This window comes from Nicotiana tomentosiformis, chromosome 9 (genome assembly GCF_000390325.3).
Source record: "Nicotiana tomentosiformis chromosome 9, ASM39032v3, whole genome shotgun sequence".
In the NCBI taxonomy this organism is placed as follows: domain Eukaryota; kingdom Viridiplantae; phylum Streptophyta; class Magnoliopsida; order Solanales; family Solanaceae; genus Nicotiana; species Nicotiana tomentosiformis.
The window spans coordinates 108,868,584-108,891,026 of record NC_090820.1 but is presented as its reverse complement, the minus strand read 5'-3'; the positions used below and the strand labels follow the sequence as shown (position 1 = coordinate 108,891,026).

At 36.0% G+C, this 22,443-nt stretch overlaps 1 protein-coding gene across 1 annotated transcript; it reads left to right on the top strand.

The window, feature by feature from the left end:
- The first annotated feature begins 16,223 nt into the window (after positions 1-16,223).
- LOC104109019 (low affinity inorganic phosphate transporter 1-like) lies at positions 16,224-17,914 on the top strand. Its single transcript, XM_018775182.3, has one exon. It carries the CDS (start codon positions 16,224-16,226, stop codon positions 17,811-17,813), a length of 1,590 nt encoding a protein of 529 aa, XP_018630698.1. The 3' UTR covers positions 17,814-17,914.
- The last annotated feature ends 4,529 nt before the right edge of the window (positions 17,915-22,443 follow it).

Sequence of the window (22,443 nt, the reverse complement as noted above, 5' to 3'; positions counted from 1 at the left end):
GCAGTGCTGGAGGATCTCCCGGAATACGTCCGTAGTCCCAATTTAAATATGCAGTACAGGGGGATCTACCGAAATACGTCTGTAGTCCCAATTTAAATATGTAGTACATGGGGATCTCCCGGAATACGTCCGTAGTCCCAATTTAAATATGCAGTACAAGGGGATCTCCCGGAATACATCCGTAGTTTCAATTTAAATATGCAAGATGAAATGGCAGGTATGGCATCGAGTTGTACAGTTTATATTGGACACAAACAAGGCAAATAAGGACTTAACTAAACATGATGCACAGAATGCCAATTAGGCAGTTAAAACACGTAAGCATGCTTCTCTAGTTAAAGTTTCACAATTAAACGTATTAGTGCAATTTAATAAGAAAAAAAACAATTTATGATTTAGAAAGGAAAAACAGGATTTTTTTTTTGCAACAATAGCCCGTGTACATACTCGTCACCTCACGTACACGGCGCCCACACACCAAATAATATCAAGATATCCTAAGGGGGAAGTCCCCAACACAGGGTTAGGTAAGCCACTTACCTCGAACCGCTCAAATCAACTTGATATCACGTTCTTGCCACGAGTATCCGACTCCAAATGGCCCGAATCTATTCAAAACAGTACAATAACATCAATACGCGCTAATGGAATGTATCCCACAAGAAAACTATAAAAATTAGGCCAAAAATCCGAAATTGGCTCAAACCCGACCCCCGGGGCCCATGTCTCGAAACTCGACAAAATTCACGAAACTAGAAAGCTCATTCACTCACGAGTCTAACCATATCAAATTTACTAAAATCCGACACCAAATGGTCCTCCAATCCACAATTCAAACTCCCAAATCCCTAGTCTCCAACTTCAAATTTCCACCTTAAATACACATTAACTAGGTGGGGAAATACATGGCAAGGCAAGATTATTGACCAAAAATAAGCACAAGGAACTTACCTCAAGAAATGCCTCGAAAATGCTCTCAAAAATCGCCCTAACCCGAGTTTGCAAAGCCAAAAATAATAAAAATCGCGAAGCCCTTCGGTTTTAATCACTGCCCAGGTATTTCCGCACATGCGGAACCTGGGCTCACACCTGCGGGTTCGCTTATGCGGAAAAACGTGCGCATCTATGCAACTCACTTACTCCCTCTGCCTTCGCATCTGCGACGAAAGGGCCGCATCTACGCACTCGCGCCTGCGGAGTCCCTTCCGCTTCTGCGCATTTGCGAACGTCCTTGCGCAATTGCGGGCATCGCAGATGCGGAAACTTCCTTGCACCTGCGACCCCAAGCCAACTATCGATTTCTCGCATATGCGCTTCCATCTCCGCATGTGCGGCTCGTGCACCTGCGGTCTCTTTTACACAGGTTCGAAAACACCAGAACCAGCAAAGTTCAGAAATTCCTCTAAGTCCAAGTTTTCACCTGTTAAGCATCCGAAACACACCCGAGGCCCCCGGGACCTCAACCAAACATACCAACCAATCCTAAAACACCTTAAAAATTTAGTCGAGCTCTCAAATGACATCAAACAATGCAAAAATCACGAATCACCCTCCAATTCAAATTTAAAGAACTTGAAACTTCAAAATTCTACAACCGATGTCAAAACCTATCAAATCACGTCCGATTGACTTCGAATTTTGCGCACAAGTCATAATCAACATTACGAACCTACAGCCATTTCGAAATTCCATTCCGAGCTCGATATCAAAATTTCCACTATCGGCCGAAATCGCCAAAAAACTAGCTTCCGCCAATTCAAGCCTAAATCTGCTACAGACCCCCTAAAAAAAATTCTGGACACGCTCCTAATCCCAAAATCACTCAACGGAGCTAACGGATTTGACGGAATTCCATTCCGGATCCGTCTTCACATAGTTCCGACTACGGTCCAAATCCTAAGGCTTAAGCTCTCATTTGGGGACTAAGTGTCCTAAAACACTCTGAAACTCAAAACCAATCATCCCGGCAAGTCATAATAGCAGAAAAACATTTGGGGAAAGCAGTTAATAGGGGATCGGGGCTATTACTCTCAAAACGACCGGCCGGGTCGTTACACTTGGCACACACTAGTAGAATTGTGGATTTAATTATTTTACTTGGGATTTAATTTATCTTATTTTCTCATATCTTCTTAAGTTTTGAAATTTTGCAGAGTTTTATTATTCGGATACTTTTTAAAGAAATGAATATATGTTTAGTAGGCTTGCCTAGATGGGATGTTGGGCGCCATCACGACCTATAGGTGAGTTTGGATCGTGACACCGCCCAGACAATATCCCAACACACATAACAATAATGAAATGCCACTCTTATATGCACATAATATCAACAGTGAAATGCTACCATTATATCCTCAAAATAATAACTCAAATAACACAACAATTTACACGGAATATTATCACGGCAACATAACAAAGTCAATTCATATCATAATTTGCCCAATGGCCACAACCAATTCCAAAGATATAAAAAAATCAATTAATTTTACAACAAATAGCCCAAGGCTCCACACACTGTGTATAACATCTCAAAATAACAATATAGATGGAAAAGACTCAGTATAGGGTAACACCTTCATTAATCCAAATTCTTGATAATTATATAACGCCTCGGTTTAAACTTATTTCATTAATTATTTGCAAATGGAAAATCCATAATATAATTATTTTCAGGAAATATCAAATCACCAAACTCACGGAATTTACATAAATATTCAAGTAACAATCACATCAAATTGTCATATAAAAATAAATTCAACAAACAAGTATTGAGGCATGAAAAATAGATGATTTAATAAATGCCAACAATTATCTAATTTACTACACAATAATATCTATTTGAACATATAAGCCCGAGTGCGTACTCGTCACCTCGCATACACGGCTTTTTACATTTCACAAATGGTACATAAGACTCGATGCCTAAGAGGTAATTCTCTCACTCAAGGTTAGGCAAGATACTTACTTGTTTTGAAGTTAGGCCGATATTACAAAATTGTTTTCTTTCTTGAATTGACCTCCAGAAAACTCAAATATATCCAAGTTAATTCAATTCAGTCAATACTAATTATAGGAATTAATTTCATATGAAAATACTAATTTTCCAACAAAATCCAAAATTTAACTCAAAAATCGTCTATGGGGCCCACATCTCGGAATCTGACAAAACTCACAAAATTCGACAACTCATTCAATTACGAGTCCACCCATATCAATGTTATCAAATTCCGATAACAACTCGGCCTCCAAATCTAAAATTTTTGTTTTTAAAAGATTTTGCAAAAATCACAATTTCTTCCATTTAAATCCGAATTAAATGATGAATATAACCATGGATTTATAAAATATAATCACTTTTGGATATAGGACTCTTACCCAAGTTGAAGTCTTGAAGAAATCCTCAAAATCGCCCAAGAACCGTGCTCCAAAAATCCAAAAGGAAATGAAGGAAATGACCATTTTTGGTCCTTAAGTTTCTGCCCAAAAAACACTATTCTGGTCGCTAAAAGTCCACTCCCGTCGCTAAAAGTGTTAAATCTGGTCGCTAAAAGTGCGCACCAGAACTGTTTACACCGGTATTTTTGTTTTCACTAAAAAGGCTCCAACTCCATCATACGCACCCGGAATTTGATGGTTCTTATTCCTATGAGTCACAAATAAAAATACGAACCTACCCGTTCAATCGAAACTCAATTCAGAACTCATTTGCTCAATGTGATATCAATTTGCTCGTTAAATAATTAACTCATATTTTGCGCTAAAATCCCAACCGCAACTTGATGGAATTAGATCAAACTTTCCAGATCACTCCTATAATTTATTATCAAAATATCGAAAGTCTCGAAATCAAATTTCGATCTCTATAACTAAAATGAACCTTTGGATCATTACATACTTATGCTGAAAACATCAAACTCTTCCAAAACTCTTCCCCGTCAGTCTGTAGTCTATCAACCATAACTTGTTGCACTCAACTCCAACTTCCAAAAAGATTACATTTCTGCAAACTAGATATAAAGAGCTACAACTTTCATGTTTTGCTCATCGCCCAACTCCTTATAGATTGCTAGATATAAGCTCCCAAAGTAAGCCATGTGTAGCAGAAATATCTGGCGATGCACACTGCTGTAGCCAAAATCTACAGTATCAATTTCAGTCAATTGATCATAACATTTTGTATAAATGTCCGAATAATGAATGGTTTATCATTCTGTAAACTAGAATTAAAGGGCTACAACTTTCATGTTTTGATAATTTCCAGATTCCTTATAGATTTCGAGACATAAGCTTCCAAAATCAGCTCTGCGCATAAGAAATTTTGCACATTGCTGTAAACAAAATCAGCAGTTAAAATTGATCTGAAACCACTCTGAAACTCACCCGAGGCCCTCGAGACCTCAACCTAATACACCAACAAGTCCTCAGACATCATACGAACTTAGTTAAAACCTCAAATCACATAAAACAATGCTAAAATCACGAATCATACCACAATTCAAGCTTAAGGAACATAAGAATTTTCAACTTCTACATTCGATGCCGAAATGTATCATTCAATTTCGATTGACCTTAAATTTTGCACACAAGTCATAAATGATATAACAAATCTATGAAAATTTTCAGAACTGGATTCCGACTCCGATATCAAAAAGTCAACTCCTCGGTCAAACTTCCCAAAAAATCAACTTTCGCCATTTGAAGCAAAGTTTCACTACGGACTTCCAAAAAAAATTTCGGACATGGTGCTAAGTTCAAAATCACCATATGGAGCTATTGGAATCATTAAAACTCCATTTCAGGGTCGTTTACACATAATTCATCATCAAATCAATTATTTCAACTTAAGCTTCTAAAACAAGAATTGTTCTTTCAATTAAATCCCGAATCATCCGAAAACCAAACTTGACCACCCTCACAATTCATAATACACATTTCAAAGCTACTTGAGACCTTAAGCCATCGAACGGAACGTAAATTCTTAAAACGACAAGTCGGGTCGTTACAACATGTCTTGAGTGCTTAATGCAGTGAGTCGACAGACACCATCACGGACAAAAATCAAGCATCAAACCAAGACTGTGCTAAAAAATGATATTCCTACGCCATCACCTTGATGAAGTCTTGAAAATAGAATATCTCACTGTTAAAGATCCAGTCATACTATGAAATAATTTGAAAGATAGATATGACCACCTGAAGATGGTCGTTCTTCCACAGGCACATTATGATTGGACTCATCTAAGGCTACAAGATTTTAAATCTATCAATGAGTATAATTCTGCTATGTTCAGAATTATTTCCCAATTAAAATTATATGGTGACAATATTATTGATCATGATATGTTGGAGAAAAATTTTCACCACTTTTCATGCCTCGAATATGCTCCTGCAGCAGCAATATCGAGAGATGGGATTCAAAAAATATTCTGAACTTATTTCACATCTTCTTATAGCCGAGAAACATAATGGATTATTAATGAAAAACCATGAAAGTCTACCTACTAGTTTTTATCCATTTCCTGAAGTGAATGAGACGAACTTCTACCAAGCTAAGCATGGAGGAGGTCGTGGACCCAGCCGTAGTCATGGCCGTGGTGGGGGAAGAAAGTCTAATCATGGTAATAATAATGCACCAAAGAACCATTCTCACCACTAGCAGTCGAAAAGAAAGGAACAAAAGCATGAAGTGGTACAATCAACAAATGCAGAAAATACTTGCTATAGATGTGGAGAAAAAAGACACTGGTCACGTACTTGTCATACACCAAAACACTTGATTGAGCTTTATCAAGCCTTCCTAAAGAAGATAGAGAAAATTGTTGAAACAGATTTTATTTCTGAACATAATTTAGACTTCATACATTCGGACTCCCGGAAGGAGAAACAAGTCATGTGATCGGTAATGAATTTATAGAAATGTAAATATTTTAATTTTTGTTGATTATAGTAGATAGTATGGTTATGTAATTATTGTACATAAATAAAAGTTGTGCTTTGATAATGATATTTACTATCATATTTATTTTGTTTATGTCATTTTGAAGAATATAGATAATCCTCAAATTATGTTTGGATCAAACACCAATCATGAAGATATCTATGTAATTGATAGTGGAACAACTCATGCCATATTCAAAGATCAGAAATATTTTTCTTATTTGTATAAGAAAAAAGCAAATGTTTCAACAATTTTTGGTAATATAGGTTTGATTGAAGGCTCTGGAAGAGACACTATATTTCTGTTTAAGGGAACAAAACTTATTATAGATAATGTATTATTCTCCTCCAAGTCCCGAAGAAACTTGTTGAGTTTTATAGATAGCCGTCGAAATAGGTATCGTGTTGAGACGATAGATGAAATGAATGTGGAATATCTTTGTATTACAAAGAATGTTTCTGGCCAGAAGTACATTGTAGAAAAGTTACCAACCTTATCTTCTGGCTTATACTAGTCAAATATTAGTACAGTTGAAGCACACTTTATCGTAAACCATAAGTTTACTGATTCAAATATTTTTGTGATTTCGCATGGCCGTTTGGGCCATCCTAGATCAATAATAATGAGACGAATCACTGAAAATTCAAGTGGGCATCCATTAAAGAACCTGAAGATTCTTACAAATGATTAATTTTCTTGTGATGCTTGTTATCAAGGCAAAATGATCACTAGACCATCACCAATGAAGGTTGGCATTAAATCCCCTGCCTTTTTAGAACGTATACATGGGAATATATGTGGACCTACTCACCCACTAATTGGTATGTTTAGATATTTTATGGTCCTAATAGTTGCATCTTTAAGATGGTCTCATGTGTGCCTACTATCATCTCGCAACCTGGCGTTTGCAAAGCTAATAGCCCAAATAATTCGATTAAGGGCACAATTCCCAGATTATCCTATAAAGGCTATTCGCCTTGATAATGTTGGAGAATTCTCATCTCAAGCTTTTTGATGATTATTGTCTATCAGTTGGGATACAAGTTGAACATCATGTAGCTTATGTTCATACTCAAAATGGCCTTGCAGAGTAATTTATTAAATGCCTACAATTGATAGCAAGACCACTACTTATGAAAACAAAATTGCCCACTACTCTTTGGGGCCATGCTATTTTTCATGCAGCATCACTTATCCATATCAGACACACATTATAATAAATATTCTCCGTCACAATTAGGTTTTGGTCATGAACCAAATATTTCTCATTTACGAATTTTCGGATGCGTTGTATATGTTCCAGTAGCACCACCACAACGCAGTAAGATGGTCCCACAGAGAAGGTTAGGAATATATATTGGGTTTGAATCACCATCTATTATTCGCTATCTTGAACCATTGATATGAGATTTATTTACTTCTCGATTTGCAGATTGTCGGTTTGATAAAACAAATTTCCCACAATTAGGGGGGGAGAAAAAGGAAATCAATAGAGAAATTGTGTGGAAAGTTTCATCGTTATCTCATTTTGAACTACGTACCCTTATATGTAATTAGGAGGTCCAGATTATTATCCATTTACAAAATATAGCAAATCAAATGCCAGACACGTTTACTGATTTGAAAAGGATAACTAAATCACATATCCCTGCAGAGAATGTGCCTATCTGAATTGTTGTCCCAGCAGGACCATCTACTAGCATGACAGCTAGTGAACCCAAAGCACGCCTGAAGCGTGGTATGACTTTGTGTTCTAAGGATCGAAATTCTCGAAAAAGAAAATCGATTAATGATCAAAACGATACTATGAAGGGATTTCCTAAAGAGACCAAAGATCTGATTAGTTCTGAGATTCCTAAAGAAATCAATGAACCCGAGACTCAAGTGAGTGAGAAGCTTTTAATAAGTTCTATTGGTGATGGAATTAATTTAAATCGATCTGAAATAGTGGTGGATAATATTTTCGCATATAATGTTGCACTTAACATTATACAAGATAGTAAGGATCTTAAACATCTATTGAAGAATGTCGACAAAGATTTGATTGGACAAAATGGCAAGAGCAATTCAATCAGAATTGAATACACTTGCTAAAAGAGAGGTCTTTGGACCAGTAGTCCAAACACCTGCTGGTATAAAACTAGTTGGTTATAAATGAGTTTTTGTGCGAAAAAGGAATGATAAAAATGAAATTGAAAGATACAAAGCCCGCCTTGTCGCACAAGGATTCTTACAACGACCTAGAGTCGATTTTGATGAAACATATTCACCAGTTATGGATGCCATAACATTTCAATATCTCATCAGTTTAGCACTACATGAAAAGCTTAAAATACATCTAATGGATGTAGTTACAGCCTATCTGTACGATTCACTTGATAATGAAATTTATATGAAAATCCCTGAAGGATTTAAAATGCCTGAAGCAAATTCAAAATCTTGGGAAATGTATTCAATCAGATTACAAAGATCTTTGTACGGTTTAAAACAATCTGGACGCATGTGGTATAATCGCCTTAGTGAATATCTGTTGAATGGGGGTTACATAAATGGTGTTATTTGTCCATGTATTTTTATAAAGAAGATGGCATCAGAATTTGTTATACTTGCTGCTTATGTTGATGACATAAATCTTGCTGGAACTCCAGAAGAGCTCCAAAAGGAAATTGAATATCTTAGGAAAGAATTTGAGTTGAAAGATATTGGAAAGATAAAACTTTGTCTTGGTCTGCAAATTAAACATTTAGCAGACGGGGTCTTTATCTATCAATCTGCCTATACAGAAAGGGTCTTAAAACGCTTTTATATGAACAAAGAGCACCCATTGAGTACACCAATGGTTGTTCGATCACTTGAAGTGAATAAGGATTTGTTCTGACCTCCAGAGTATGAGGAACGCCTTGGTCTCGAAATACCTTATTTTAGTGCAATTGGCTCACTTATGTATCTTGCTAATGTTACAAGGCCTAACATAGAATTTTCTATTAATTTACTAGCAATATATAGCTCCTCTCCTACACGGAGACATTGGAACAGAATTAAGCATATATTGTAATATTTAAAGGGGAATTCTTGATATGGGTTTATTTTATTTTAACAAAGGTAGTGCAGATCTTGTTGATTTTGCAGATGCATGTTATTTATCTGATCCATATAAAGCTTGATCTCAAACCGGGTACGTGTTTACATATGGAGGTATTCTCATATCATGGCGCTCCACAAAGCAATCTATTGTTGCTACTTCTTCAAATCATGCCGAGATAATAGCTATTCATGAAGCAAGTAAGGAATGCATATGGTTGAGATCAGTGATTCATTTTATTCAAGGAAAATATGGTTTGGAATGTGATAAAAGATCCACAATTTTATACGAAGACAATGCGGCATGCATATCCCAATTAAAGGGAGGATTTATAAAAGGAGATAGAACGCAGCACATTTCATCAAAATCATTCTACACATATGATCTTCAGAAAAATGGTGACATTTATGTGCAATAAATTCGTTCAAGTGACAATCCGACAGATTTATTCACTAAATCTTTGCCAACTTCAACTAGGGGAGGAGGGTATGCACTATACTCTTTTTCCCTTACTATGATTTTTCCCACGGGATTTTCCTTATAAGGTTTTTAAAGAGACAACTAGTTATGCGTATTACTAAATATGTGTACTTTTTTCTTCACTAGAATATTTTTTTCCCACGGGGTTTTTCCTAGTAAGGTTTTAATGAGGCACATTATCTTTTAATAAACATCCAAGGGGAAGTGATATAAATATATTATATTATGGATGTTCATTTAGTATTTTGTTGTAAATAAGCTTCCTGAAGAAGCTTATCCATATGGGACTCCGCTGTAAATATGTTTATCAATTTAGTACTCTATTGAAAATAAGCCTCCTGAAGAAGCTTATCATTTTGGTACTCTGTTATGGATAAATATTACCTCCAGTAGAAGATTATCTATATTTGGTACAGTAGCATCTTACACAGCAACTTACAGTATTAGCTTACAAGCAGCTTACACAGTAGCAGCTTACACAATAACTTCCTTTCTTCTATAAATAGAGAGATTTCAGTTCATTGTGTACATAAGTTTGAAGTTGAATAATATATCAGTTTCTCTCTATACTTGTCTTTACTTTACATTCTTTATTTTATAACAATTAGAAGAAAACTTAAGAAGCAAATATTGCGCTCTGCAGTCATAATTATTAAAACTTAAGAAGCAAATGTAAAGTTTGTTAAGGATTGGCAGCAGCAAACTGAGATTGCTAAGGCTTAACCCCTGGAAAAGGCAGCTAATGTTAGAAAGACCCAATGGATCACCATAATTGCGCTCTAAAGTCATAATTATTTATTTAATAATTGGCGCTTTAATGACATTCGAATAAAACTCAAAGTTGCGCTAAGTTTCAAGGTCAAATACGACTTTGAAGATATGGGTTGGCAAAAGAAGTAGGGGTCATTTGGTACATGAGATAAGAATAATAATCCTTAGATAAAGTTTGGGAGTAACTTTATCCCATATTTTAGTTGGGGGTATTAGCTAATCCCGAAATAACTTTTATACTAAAATTGTGGAATTAGTTATCCCATATAGAAGGTGGGATAACTAATCCCATGGGATATCCAACCACATGGGATATCATGGGATATCCCACCATTGTAACAAAGACCTGGTAAAGGAAACTATTCTCAATCTCCTATAGAATTCGTTAATTCTTAACAAATAAAAAAGACTCCGTTAAGAAGCGAGATTTCAAGGCATATGAGATTTTTTTCTCCGGGATATTTACACAAATAGCCGACTGAATTTATTGTTTACTTTTTTTAGATAGTATACATAGATTACACGTTGATTATATACGATACACATAATATATATCAATTTCTTTTTGGTAAGAATATATATCGATTATACACATATTGTATATTTTCGGCTATTTTTAGTTTAAGCGGTTAAATAGGCTGGCTACTTAGGTTACTTCTTCTTCTCTCTATTCATGATTACATCGGTTCCCAGTCCATTAAGGGCCTGGCCCAGTCCAGCCCACAATATTTTATGTGATTTGGGCTGGCTGGGCTGACCCATGTTTTAAGCCCACTTCTCAATCCAACCTGGTTATTGGTTAATTCTTCTAATTCAAATAGTATGTTTTAAGAGTTAGCCCAATCCTTTTATTTTATAGCCACATTGTTTTTCATCCACACCATTTCTACTTTGGAATTTCCTACCTGTTTTGTCTCAGCAACCTCATCTGAATCCTCAAACTTGTGATAAATTACACTATCAAGGAGTTTCTTCAATATTAAGTATAGATAGAGTTACCTATATTAATTGTTTACTATTCACACTCTCAATTTAGAATCAACACGGTTTAATTGTTGAATTCTCCATTTGTCCTTTTTCTTTTTTATTCATTATAATTATTTTCACATTGAGTTTGTAATCAAAATATTTATCAGCTTGATCGAGGCTGAACTTTTACATTATGTTTTTAGGAAATTTATTTATACTATTGTAGTAATTTTTTTTTTTTTGGGATCTAGGACGTATATGTAAAGCATAACGGCTAATCACGAGCTTGATAAGAAAAAATAAAGAATAGAAACCAAATGTAAACAGGGAATAAATCAATAAAAACAAGTGGGATTTTGAGTTGTTAACAGTTGAATTTACATTAATGATCTGATGTTCACATTGATTTCTCTATTATCTCTAATTCCAATTGATTGCATGTATAAATTACTAAAATTTGGCAGAGGTGATACTAAATAAATAAATAAATAAATAAGGACAAAAAAAAAGTTTGAAGAGGATGGTCAATTGAACAACATACACTGGACCAGCATTGTAGTCACAAGATACAAATGTTAATAAGTATAGTGATGTTGGGGCAATTGAACAAACTAGACTTGAGGTACGCGCTTTGCGCGTATACCTATATTAATGAATACACAAATTATAAAAATCACCTACATATTATTAGATAATTTGTTTGAGTTGTAAAATATAATTTAAGATTTTTAAAATACTAAATATTATTCTCATTTAGTTAGCTTAACAAATGAAGGAATTATTTTTAGATGCCTTATTGTTATTTTTTTGGGACTTATATCGAAACTTACGAAAATTGTTAATATTTATAATTCTTTAAAGATTTATCAAATAACACAAATTAAAAGGGTTTCAAAAGCGGATGTGATCAGCCTCAGAGGAGAGGGGCTCCAAAAGTGGATGTGATCAGGCAAGGGTAACTTTGGAGGGAGAGTTGAGTGGAACCAGGCATAAGGAGCAACAATCTCTATTGATAGTTCCCGGGCAAAAATTGGGGTTAAAGGACAAAGGAAAGAGCGATGGAAACCCTATCTTTCTACTCTTTCTTTCTCGTCTGACGGCCTCTATTCTGGTACACGCCAAAGTGTTTCATTTCGGTGGATTGAAAGAGCCTTCAATCACTATGATCGATCTCTTGGTTTTTTAAAAAATTGCGAATGAAAAAAAATTGGCATTATACCTTCTAAAAATTTGATAGTGACAATGTAAAGTTTAACGAATGACTAACATTGAACTAATATTTTACAAGAAAAACTTAGTATGAGCCGTTTTCATTTGTTGGACTGAATGCAAGAAAGAAACAAATGAGAACTCATTTATAATCTAGTTGCCGATAATTTTACCCTATTGCTTAAAATTTATTTTTTCACCGATTTGAATCTTCATTTTTTATTATAATTAATTTTGCTATATTTTATGATTTTTTTCACTGTCAATACTCTTATTACAAAAATAAAATTTATGTACTTTAAGTGTTTTGTCAATTTAACGGATAATTTTTCTTATATGATAAATTTGTAAAATAATTGAATTGGATTCGTTTGTTAATTAGCTAATTCAACGACTTAATTATTTGTTCTCAACAATAAAAGAAATAACTTAATTTTTATTAATTCAAATTCTGAATATTTTTCTCATTCTAATTTTTAAATATTTGAGAATAATTATAGTTTTTCCAATAAGAATTCGATTTTCAAATTGTAAGAAAAATCATATGTTTTGAATCTTTATGTTTTCAGAATTCGTTGTGTGTTTGACTCCTACAGAATTTTGCTAACTCACGTTTTAAATAATAAAGAATTTTATAGGAATAGTTCAATACAACTCTAATATTAATGGGCTTTAAATAAGGAAAATTTAATAATAAAATTTTAATTGATTTTAAAGTCCTAAAATTAGAAAAATAATTTAATAACTATTTTATCTAGTATAAAATCTATTTTTAAAGGAAAAAATAGACGAATGATATTTTGTTAAGGACTTTTATGCTTTTAATATATAAATAGATAGATAGATATAAATTTTAATGCTCTAATGAGATGTACAATTGCTCCAACTACACCAAATATGGTTATGATATTTTGGGACGGTTCTAATTAAATATGTCAAAATGTTAACGTAACATTTCAATAAACGGAGAGAGAAGAAACCAAAATTCAAAAGAACAATTTGTTAAAAAACTTATTTTGCCTGTTTTTTCGCTTTTGGTTACCAAATTAGCCGATAAGTCTAACAAAAATAGACTAAAAAGGTGTAAAACTTATGTATAATTTGGATTTGGCCAACGATGAAATTTTATTATATTTAACTATTTAAGTTCAAGCATAATTTATATTATTTATAACAAAACAAAAAGGGTAAAGACTTGAAAAATAAATATGCCTGACGCGAATTTGGACAAAGATAGAATTTTATTATATTTAACTATCTAAGTTTGATACTAAATATGATTAAATTATTTTTTATCAAAATAAAAAGGCCAAAGACTTGGAAAATAAATTGCCTAACGGTTCCTGATATGGTTTAAAAAACAACTTGGAAACTTAGAAGGATTTAAGAAGAGTCCTAATATTTAGGATCTTGTACATAGTTAAAATAAGGAAGTATTTAATAAATAAATTTTTAGTTGATTTCAAAGTCCAAAATTTTAGAAAAATAATTAAATGACTATTTTGTCTAGTATGAACTCTATCTTTAGAGGGTAAAAACGTCGAACGACATTTCGCTAAGGGCCTTCGTGCTTTTAATATATATAGATAGATATAGATATACTAATCGCCAACTGTGCGGTGAGATAGTCGGGATTCATTCACGTTGAAGGTCTTGAGTTCGAATCTTAGACATCGCGAATTCTTAGTAGAAATCTCGTAGTGTGTTTACCCGATGCGAACTCGAATTAGCCAATCCAGTTGACATGGTCATGCGGATACTGAATGGCTAAACAAAAAAAAAAACTAACAAAGAAAGAGAGAAATATAGTCCGTTTTTCGATCTCAAATATTAATTATTTTGCTGAATTGAACTTATTTTAAAATATTTAGCTTTTCAAAAAAAATGTCGTTTTTCTTTTTGTTTTTCCTTTCAATTCTACCCTTTATTGTTCCAATTAATCAATTGTTAATTTAATGATAAATTTAAGAAAAAAAAATAATTGATACAAATACTCTTATGATTAATACAATCAAATGTTTCTAAAAGATATGCGAAAGTTAAGAAAATAAAAAAAAAGTTTAAACAAATAATTTTATAGTTAATACTATTAAATATTTTTTCCTTTAAAATACATGAAAATTTGAAAAGATAAATAATATGAAGTGGATTATACACGTGTCAAGGAGACAAGAAACACCAAAGGTTATGGTGAAGCACTAAGTACTCATTCATCTGATATCTCGGGTTCGAGTATTCGATATGAAGTCGCATTTGATAGAAAGTACCTTACTCCCGTGGAACTTCCCCTACAGAATCCGAATTGGTCGGATCTTAATACGAATACTGAACACTAGACGAGAAACGCAAAAAGACATGTCAAGGACCAAAGAGGCTCCCATGACGTTAAATACCGAACGGTCCTCTCTCCAAATCTCATTTACTCATCTTTTCCTCTTTTTCCAAACCTCAAAAATTTACTCTTATCTCTAAAAGCTTATATATTTGTTCAATCTATCTGATAAATGCAACACCAAATTCTGGTTCACTCTTTTGTGAACTCTTGGACTTAAGATTTTAGAACTTTGTTTGCTTTCTTCATTTTCTAAATTTTTTACCAGTTGGTTTTGAGTGGCTTAGAGAAACTTGGTGTAAAGCTCTTTAAGGTGAGTGTATAGATCTTTCCTTTTAATACTCTTTTTTTTTTCTTGGTTTCATTTTCTTTCTTTTAAACCAAGAAATTTCCAAAGGCCAGTAATTCAAAACAGATTCGTTTCTCTAACTCACAATGTACACTTAACTCACATATGATGCGCTGCGTTTTTACCACTAGGCTAAAGGCTGGACTTTTATTGTTTTCATTTCTCTTTTATTTATTTTTTATTTTATTTTTTTTTTTTTTGGTGGTATGGCCATGCATGGCTTTTCCTTTAGGAAATAAAGGTGTCAAGTCTTTGATTGTTTTCATGGCGAAAACAAGCCACTTGATCAATGAGTTCACACTCTATCTTTCTTTTTTCTTTTTCTTTGTTAATCTTGAAGTTTTTTTCACTAAAGCAAAAATAGGAAGTTTAAAGTTAAATAATTTTCAAAAATATAAATATGCCATTCTTCCTAGAAAAAGTGTCATGTAAAATGTAACTGAGGAAGTTTAAGGGTTAAAAGTATTTGATGTAAATGGCACATTTGTAACTGCTTCGTTAATGTTGACTATTCACCGCTTAGGCTCTAAATTTGTTTTCACACTCTTTGATGTTGAAAATTAGCATGTTACACAAATCTTAGTTGGCTTGCCTTTGTCTTTTACTGAGTTGTCAACATCAAATTATCCATCCCATAATTAAACACAATTTACACCCATAATTATAAATTATCTCTGTATAATATATAGTTCACGGGTTCGAGCCGTAAAATCAGCCATGCTGCCTATATCACACCCTTTGGGGTGTGGCTCTTCTCCGGATCCTGCGTAAACGCGGGATGCTTCGTGCACCGGGCTTGCCTTTTTTTTTTCTATTAAAAAGGTCAACCCGGTGCACTTAGCTCCCGCTATGCGCAGGGTCCGGGTAAGGACCACAAGGATCTATTGTACGCACCCTTATTCTGCATTTCTGCAAGAGATTGTTTCCATACTTGAACCCGTGACCTCCTGGTTACATAGCGACAAATTTACTAATTACACCAAGAATCCCATGTATTTTCTATTAATACATTCAAAAATATTCTTATTAGTTGTAAAATTTCCACACTGTCTCTTTGCAGGATTTGGAGTTTTGACAAAGAGTACACTAACCCATGGCTAAAGAGCAATTGGAAGTGCTAAATGCACTTGATGTTGCCAAAACACAATTGTACCATTTCACTGCAATTGTGGTGGCTGGTATGGGCTTCTTTACTGATGCATATGACCTGTTCTGCATTTCTTTGGTCACGAAACTACTTGGCCGCATTTACTATCACCGCGATGGCGCAACAAAGCCTGGAACTCTTCCTCCTAACGTGTCAGCCGCGGTTAATGGCGTCGCGTTCTGTGGGACCCTTGCCGGACAACTGTTTTTTGGGTGGCTTGGAGATAAATTAGGAAGGAAAAAAGTTTATGGAATGACACTTATGCTTATGGTTCTTTGTTCTATTGCCTCTGGACTTTCTTTTGGCCATACGCCAAAAGGGGTTATGACTACCCTTTGCTTCTTCCGGTTTTGGCTCGGATTTGGCATTGGTGGCGACTACCCTTTATCCGCCACAATCATGTCCGAGTACGCTAACAAAAAGACTCGTGGGGCGTTCATTGCTGCTGTATTCGCCATGCAAGGTTTCGGAATTTTGTGTGGTGGAATGGTTGCGATCATTATTTCCGCTTTATTTAAGGCAGGGTACCCTGCACCAGCATATCAGGTCAATGCTAGTGCTTCTACTGTCCCTGAAGCCGATCTTGCATGGCGTTTGATCGTCATGTTCGGTGCTCTTCCAGCCGGAGTAACTTATTATTGGCGAATGAAGATGCCTGAAACAGCGCGTTACACGGCCCTAGTGGCCAAAAACGCGAAACAGGCGGCTTGTGACATGTCGAGAGTTTTGCAAGTTGAATTAGAAGCTGAACAAGAAAAAGTAGAGAAGCTCGCGCAAGAAAAAGGGAACGATTTCGGGTTGTTTACGGTACAATTCCTTCGTCGCCACGGACTTCACTTGCTTGGTACAACTAGTACATGGTTTTTGCTAGACATTGCTTTCTATAGCCAAAATCTTTTTCAAAAAGACATTTTTAGCGCGATTGGATGGATCCCACCACCCGAAACGATGAATGCAATGGAAGAAGTGTACAAAATTGCAAGAGCACAAACACTTATTGCTCTTTGTAGTACTGTTCCAGGGTACTGGTTTACAGTAGTATTCATCGATAAAATAGGCCGATTCGCGATTCAATTGATGGGGTTTTTCTTTATGACAGCGTTCATGTTCGCGTTGGCCATTCCTTACAATCATTGGACACACAAGGACAATAGAATTGGATTCGTGATCATGTATTCGTTAACTTTTTTCTTTGCTAATTTTGGTCCAAACGCGACTACATTTGTTGTCCCCGCGGAGATTTTCCCCGCGAGGCTAAGGTCAACATGCCATGGGATTTCCGCGGCTGCTGGAAAAGCGGGAGCAATGGTTGGAGCATTCGGGTTTTTATATGCTGCGCAATCCAATGATCCAAAGAAGACTGATGCGGGTTACCCGCCGGGTATTGGCGTGAGGAAATCTTTGATTGTATTAGGTTTTATTAACTTTTTTGGGATGTTGTTTACATTATTGGTACCTGAATCTAAAGGGAAATCATTAGAGGAAATGTCCAAGGAAAATGAGGGAGAAGATGAAAATGGAACAGCTCAAGTTTAAGTAGATCGTTAAAAAACAAAAATTAGCGACGGATAAAAACTTAAAGAAAGCTTTTATGCTTTGTACTCTCCTGGTATACAGAGAAAAAAATTAGTACCTTTTTAATAGTTTGTGGTCGCAATAAATGTTAATGCAAAACTAATGTTTTCTTTTAAAGCAAATAGAAGTGAAATAATTCATGAACAACAAGAAGTTATAGTTATACCTTTCTATAACAACATTCCTATATAACAATTATTCACTATAAAAGTCAAGTTTTTTTCGGAATCGATTTTTATATTATGTTATTGTACATGTCCTCTATAACAGCATTTCACTATAACAAAAAAAAAAAAAATCAAAACAAACGAGGCTGTTATAGAGAGGTTTGACTGTATTTAATTCTCTCTTCTTCATCTTAAATTTGCCTTTTTTATAGCATAAGCTTGTCGAATCGAAATTGAAATACGAATTCAAGCCTGAAAAGGGAAGTTCACCAAAAAATAAAAGGTTCTACGAAAATATGGATTCAGCAATAAGATCACCTTATATATATTATTTTCCTTCAGTATTTGTGAAGTTAAACAATGCCAAATTTAACTTCTCTTCAGATTTCTGTCAGAGATGGCCCTAAATTATGTTTATTCTGCCCAATGCTCAAAGAATTATCCCGTGTTTGTTTCCAATATTCTAAGAGCCCGTTTGGACATAAGAATTTTTTCATTCTTTTCGAAATTGTTTTACTTTTTTTTGAAATCAGTGTTTGACCATAAAATTTTCAATTTTCACTTGAAAATAAATTTTGGAATTTTTTGAAAATTTAAAAAACTCCAAAAAACTGTTTTTCAAAATTTTCATTTAGATCACTCAAAAAAATTCAAAAACAATCCAAAATTATATTCATTGTATGGATCAAAATCTGCCCTAGAATATTTAAGAATAGATAACACTAAAGAAAGAGTCCTCGAGCCGTCGTTAGTCAAGGTAGATCAGGAAGCAGCGAGACTCGTAGTCGAGATGTCAATAATGGTCGAGGTCGAGCACCGTTGATGAAGCTGTAACGACTAGTTTTCGAAGTAGGATATTAAAGAGAATATTCTAGTGAATTAGGGTTTACTAGAAAAATGTTTCATATAAATAGAAAAAGAGACAATGATATGGGGCATGTGACATTCATTTTGAAAAGAGTAGACTTTTGACAAAAGATATTCTCTCTCTCTTGCTAAGATACAAACACTACCTTTTCATCAAGATTCTCGTCCATATTGTTCCATACTTTTCTATCAGATCTGAGAATAATTTGAACATCCTAGGATTTGTCTGTCACTCATCATTGTGAGGAGGAAAAACCATCTAGTTCATCTTTTATTGGGTGAATCACTCATCATATTTACTTAAATGTCATTTATTGTTATTTATTGCTATCTATTGCTCATACTTTTTGGAATAGTTATTGGATACTGCTGTCATTCTTCTACTAGATCCATTTGACGCTAATCACGTTTTCGGAACTCACATCTAGAAATATTATTATTAACTAGGTTTAACCCATTATCTCATAAATTTATTTGAACCAAGAGTTATATTTTTTGGTCAAACAATTTGGCGCCGTCTGTGGGGACTTCTTAGTTAAGCTTTTAGTTTCGTCTAGATCTACAACTAACACGGGTCACTAACGTAAATAAAAAAGAGCAAAAACAAGATCTCCTTTATTTGTGTGCACAAAACCCAACATGGCAGGTAACCGAGAAGAAAAGATGAGAATAATAGGTGACCTCCCTACCAACATCATAAACGTCATCAACGAAAGCTGTGAAATGGCAGACGAAGATGCAACGCCCAGTGCCTCACTAGGCGAGATGGGTCGCCGCCTCCTCACTGCAGCATCACAAAATATCTTGGTAAGGGAGCCTCCACATCTGTGGGGGAGGAGATGCCCCCAGCTGTAAAAAAAAAACTCCTCGAATCATGGCTAACTGACATGCTAACCAGCATCCTCAACAAGTGCAACCAACCCCCTCCTCCTCCAATGACAGGTATTACACACAATGTTATTAATACTGCAGGTGACAACGCCCTCGCAGCCATTTTGAAAAGGATGGAGGAAATGGAGAATGAAAATAAGGCACTCTAAGATCAAATGAAAGAACACCAGGAAAGAGTGCCTTATTATCATTCTCCCAAATAAAGACGGCCTAACATGGAAAAGTCGATAATGAGTCACCTAACAGGGAACGACACCAACCATACATTAGGATGGCCGCCCCCTCCCCTCTCTACGAAGAAGGTCCATCCAGATCAAGGACGACAACTCATCGAAACGATAGAGGTATGCCCCCTACTGTCTACTCACAATTTTTGTGTGTCACCTACAGAGATAGTCTACGCACTGGAGAAGCTCGAACCAAAAGTGAAATGGCCGCCAAAGATGAGATCATACCCTAATACCAGAAAGTCCGACGCCCTCTGTGAGTTCCACCAGGAACGAGGACACAAAATGGAAGACTGCATCTCCCTAAGGCAGGAGGTCGTGAACATGCTACGTCAAGGACATCTTAAAGAGCTGCTAAGTGATAAGGGAAGAATCAATTTCGCCAGAGGGCGCGAGCATCAAGGACCACCCAAACCACCCTCACCAGCCCGTACCATCAACATGATCGTTGGAGATGATGCCTCTATCAACAGCATGAAGTTCACCACTACACACAAACTCAAGTGCTCCATCACACGCGAACGATACGACAAACTCGAAGAAAGTATCATCTTCGACAAGTCGGATACCGACGATTTGGTCTATCCTCATCATGACGCTCTCGTTATTACTCTAAGAATTTTGGATACTGATGTTAAATGTATTATGATTGATCATGGAAGTGGCGCATGGATTATCCATCCCCGAGTACTTACCCAAATGAAACTCGAGGATAAAATAGTGTCGTGTTGCATCACACTAATTATTTTTAACAATGCAGTTGAACGGACATCCGGGGAAATTACTCTCCCGATTTTGGCCAGTGGCGTAACTCTGGAAATAACATTCCACATCATGGACCAAGACACCACGTACAACGCCATAGTGGGGAGACCATAGATACACCCCATGAAGGTTGTCCCCTCCATCTTATACCAAGTCATCAAATTCCCAAATCCATGGGGGATATTCAATATATGAGGAGAGCAGTGTACATCCCGAGAATGCTACCGCAATGCTTTAGATAGCACGACCTCTCAACAAAGGGAAGGAAAAAGAAAAAGAGGCATATCAATCAGCATGGTCGAGGTGGGGGAGGCATCAAAGATCCGGATATTGTCGAAGCCGCAGGGCCGACCATAGAAAACCTCAACCCCGTTCAATTAGACTCCAACGGCCATAGCAAAAAGGCCTATATCGGTTGCAAGCTCCAGGACCTAGGTAAATTCAGCCAATTCTTAAAAGCTAACACATATTTGTTTGCTTTCAGCCATGCCGATATGCCGGGCATCCCAAAGGAGATCGTCACGCACAAATTAAATGTCGGCCCCTACCACCACCCTCACCAGCCCGTACCATCAACATGATCGTCGGAGACGACACCCCTATCAACAGCGTGAAGTTCACCACTACACACAAACTCAAGTGCTCCATCACCCGTGAACGATACGACAAACTTGAAGAAAGTATCATCTTCGACAAGTCGGATGCCGACGATTTGGTCTATCCTCTTCATGACGCTCTCGTTATTACTCTGCGAATTTTGGATACTGATGTTAAACGTATTATGATTGATCACGGAAGTGGCACGTGCATTATCCATCCCCGAGTACTTACCCAAATAAAACTCGAGGATAAAATAGTGTCGCGTTGCATCACACTAATTGTTTTTAACAATGCAGTTGAACGGACATCCGAGGAAATTACTCTCCCGATTTTGGCCAGCGGCGTTACTATGGAAACAACATTCCACATCATGGACCAAGACACCACGTACAATGCCATAGTGGGCAGACCATGGATACACCCCATGAAGGTTGTCCCCTCCATCTTATACCAAGTCATCAAATTTCCAAATCCATGGGGGATATTCAATATATGAGGAGAGCAGTGTACATCTCGAGAATGCTACCGCAATGCTTTAGATAGCACGACCTCTCAACAAAGGGAAGGAAAAAGAAAAAGAGGCATATCAATCAGCATGGTCGAGGTGGGGGAGGCATCAAAGATCTCGATATTGTCGAAGCCGCAGGGCCGACCATAGAAGACTTCAACCCCGTTCAATTAGACTCCAACGGCCATAGCAAAAAGGCGTATATCAGTTGAAAGCTCCAGGACCTAGGTAAATTCAGCCAATTCTTAGAAGCTAACACATATTTGTTTGCTTTCAGCCATGCCGATATGCCGGGCATCCCAAAGGAGATCGTCACGCACAAATTAAATGTCGACCCCTACCACCCCCCGATGAGGCAGGTTAGGCATAAATTCAACTCTGCAATCAATGACGCAGTGCGCGAGAAAGTGGAAAAACTGTTAGAAAATGGTTCCATAAGGGAATCAAAGTACCCCAAATGGGTCGACGTGGTATTGATTAAAAGGAAGAATGAGAAATGGCGGATGTGTGTAGACTTCACAGACTTGAACAAAGCATGCCCAAAGGATTCATTCCCGCTGCCTCAC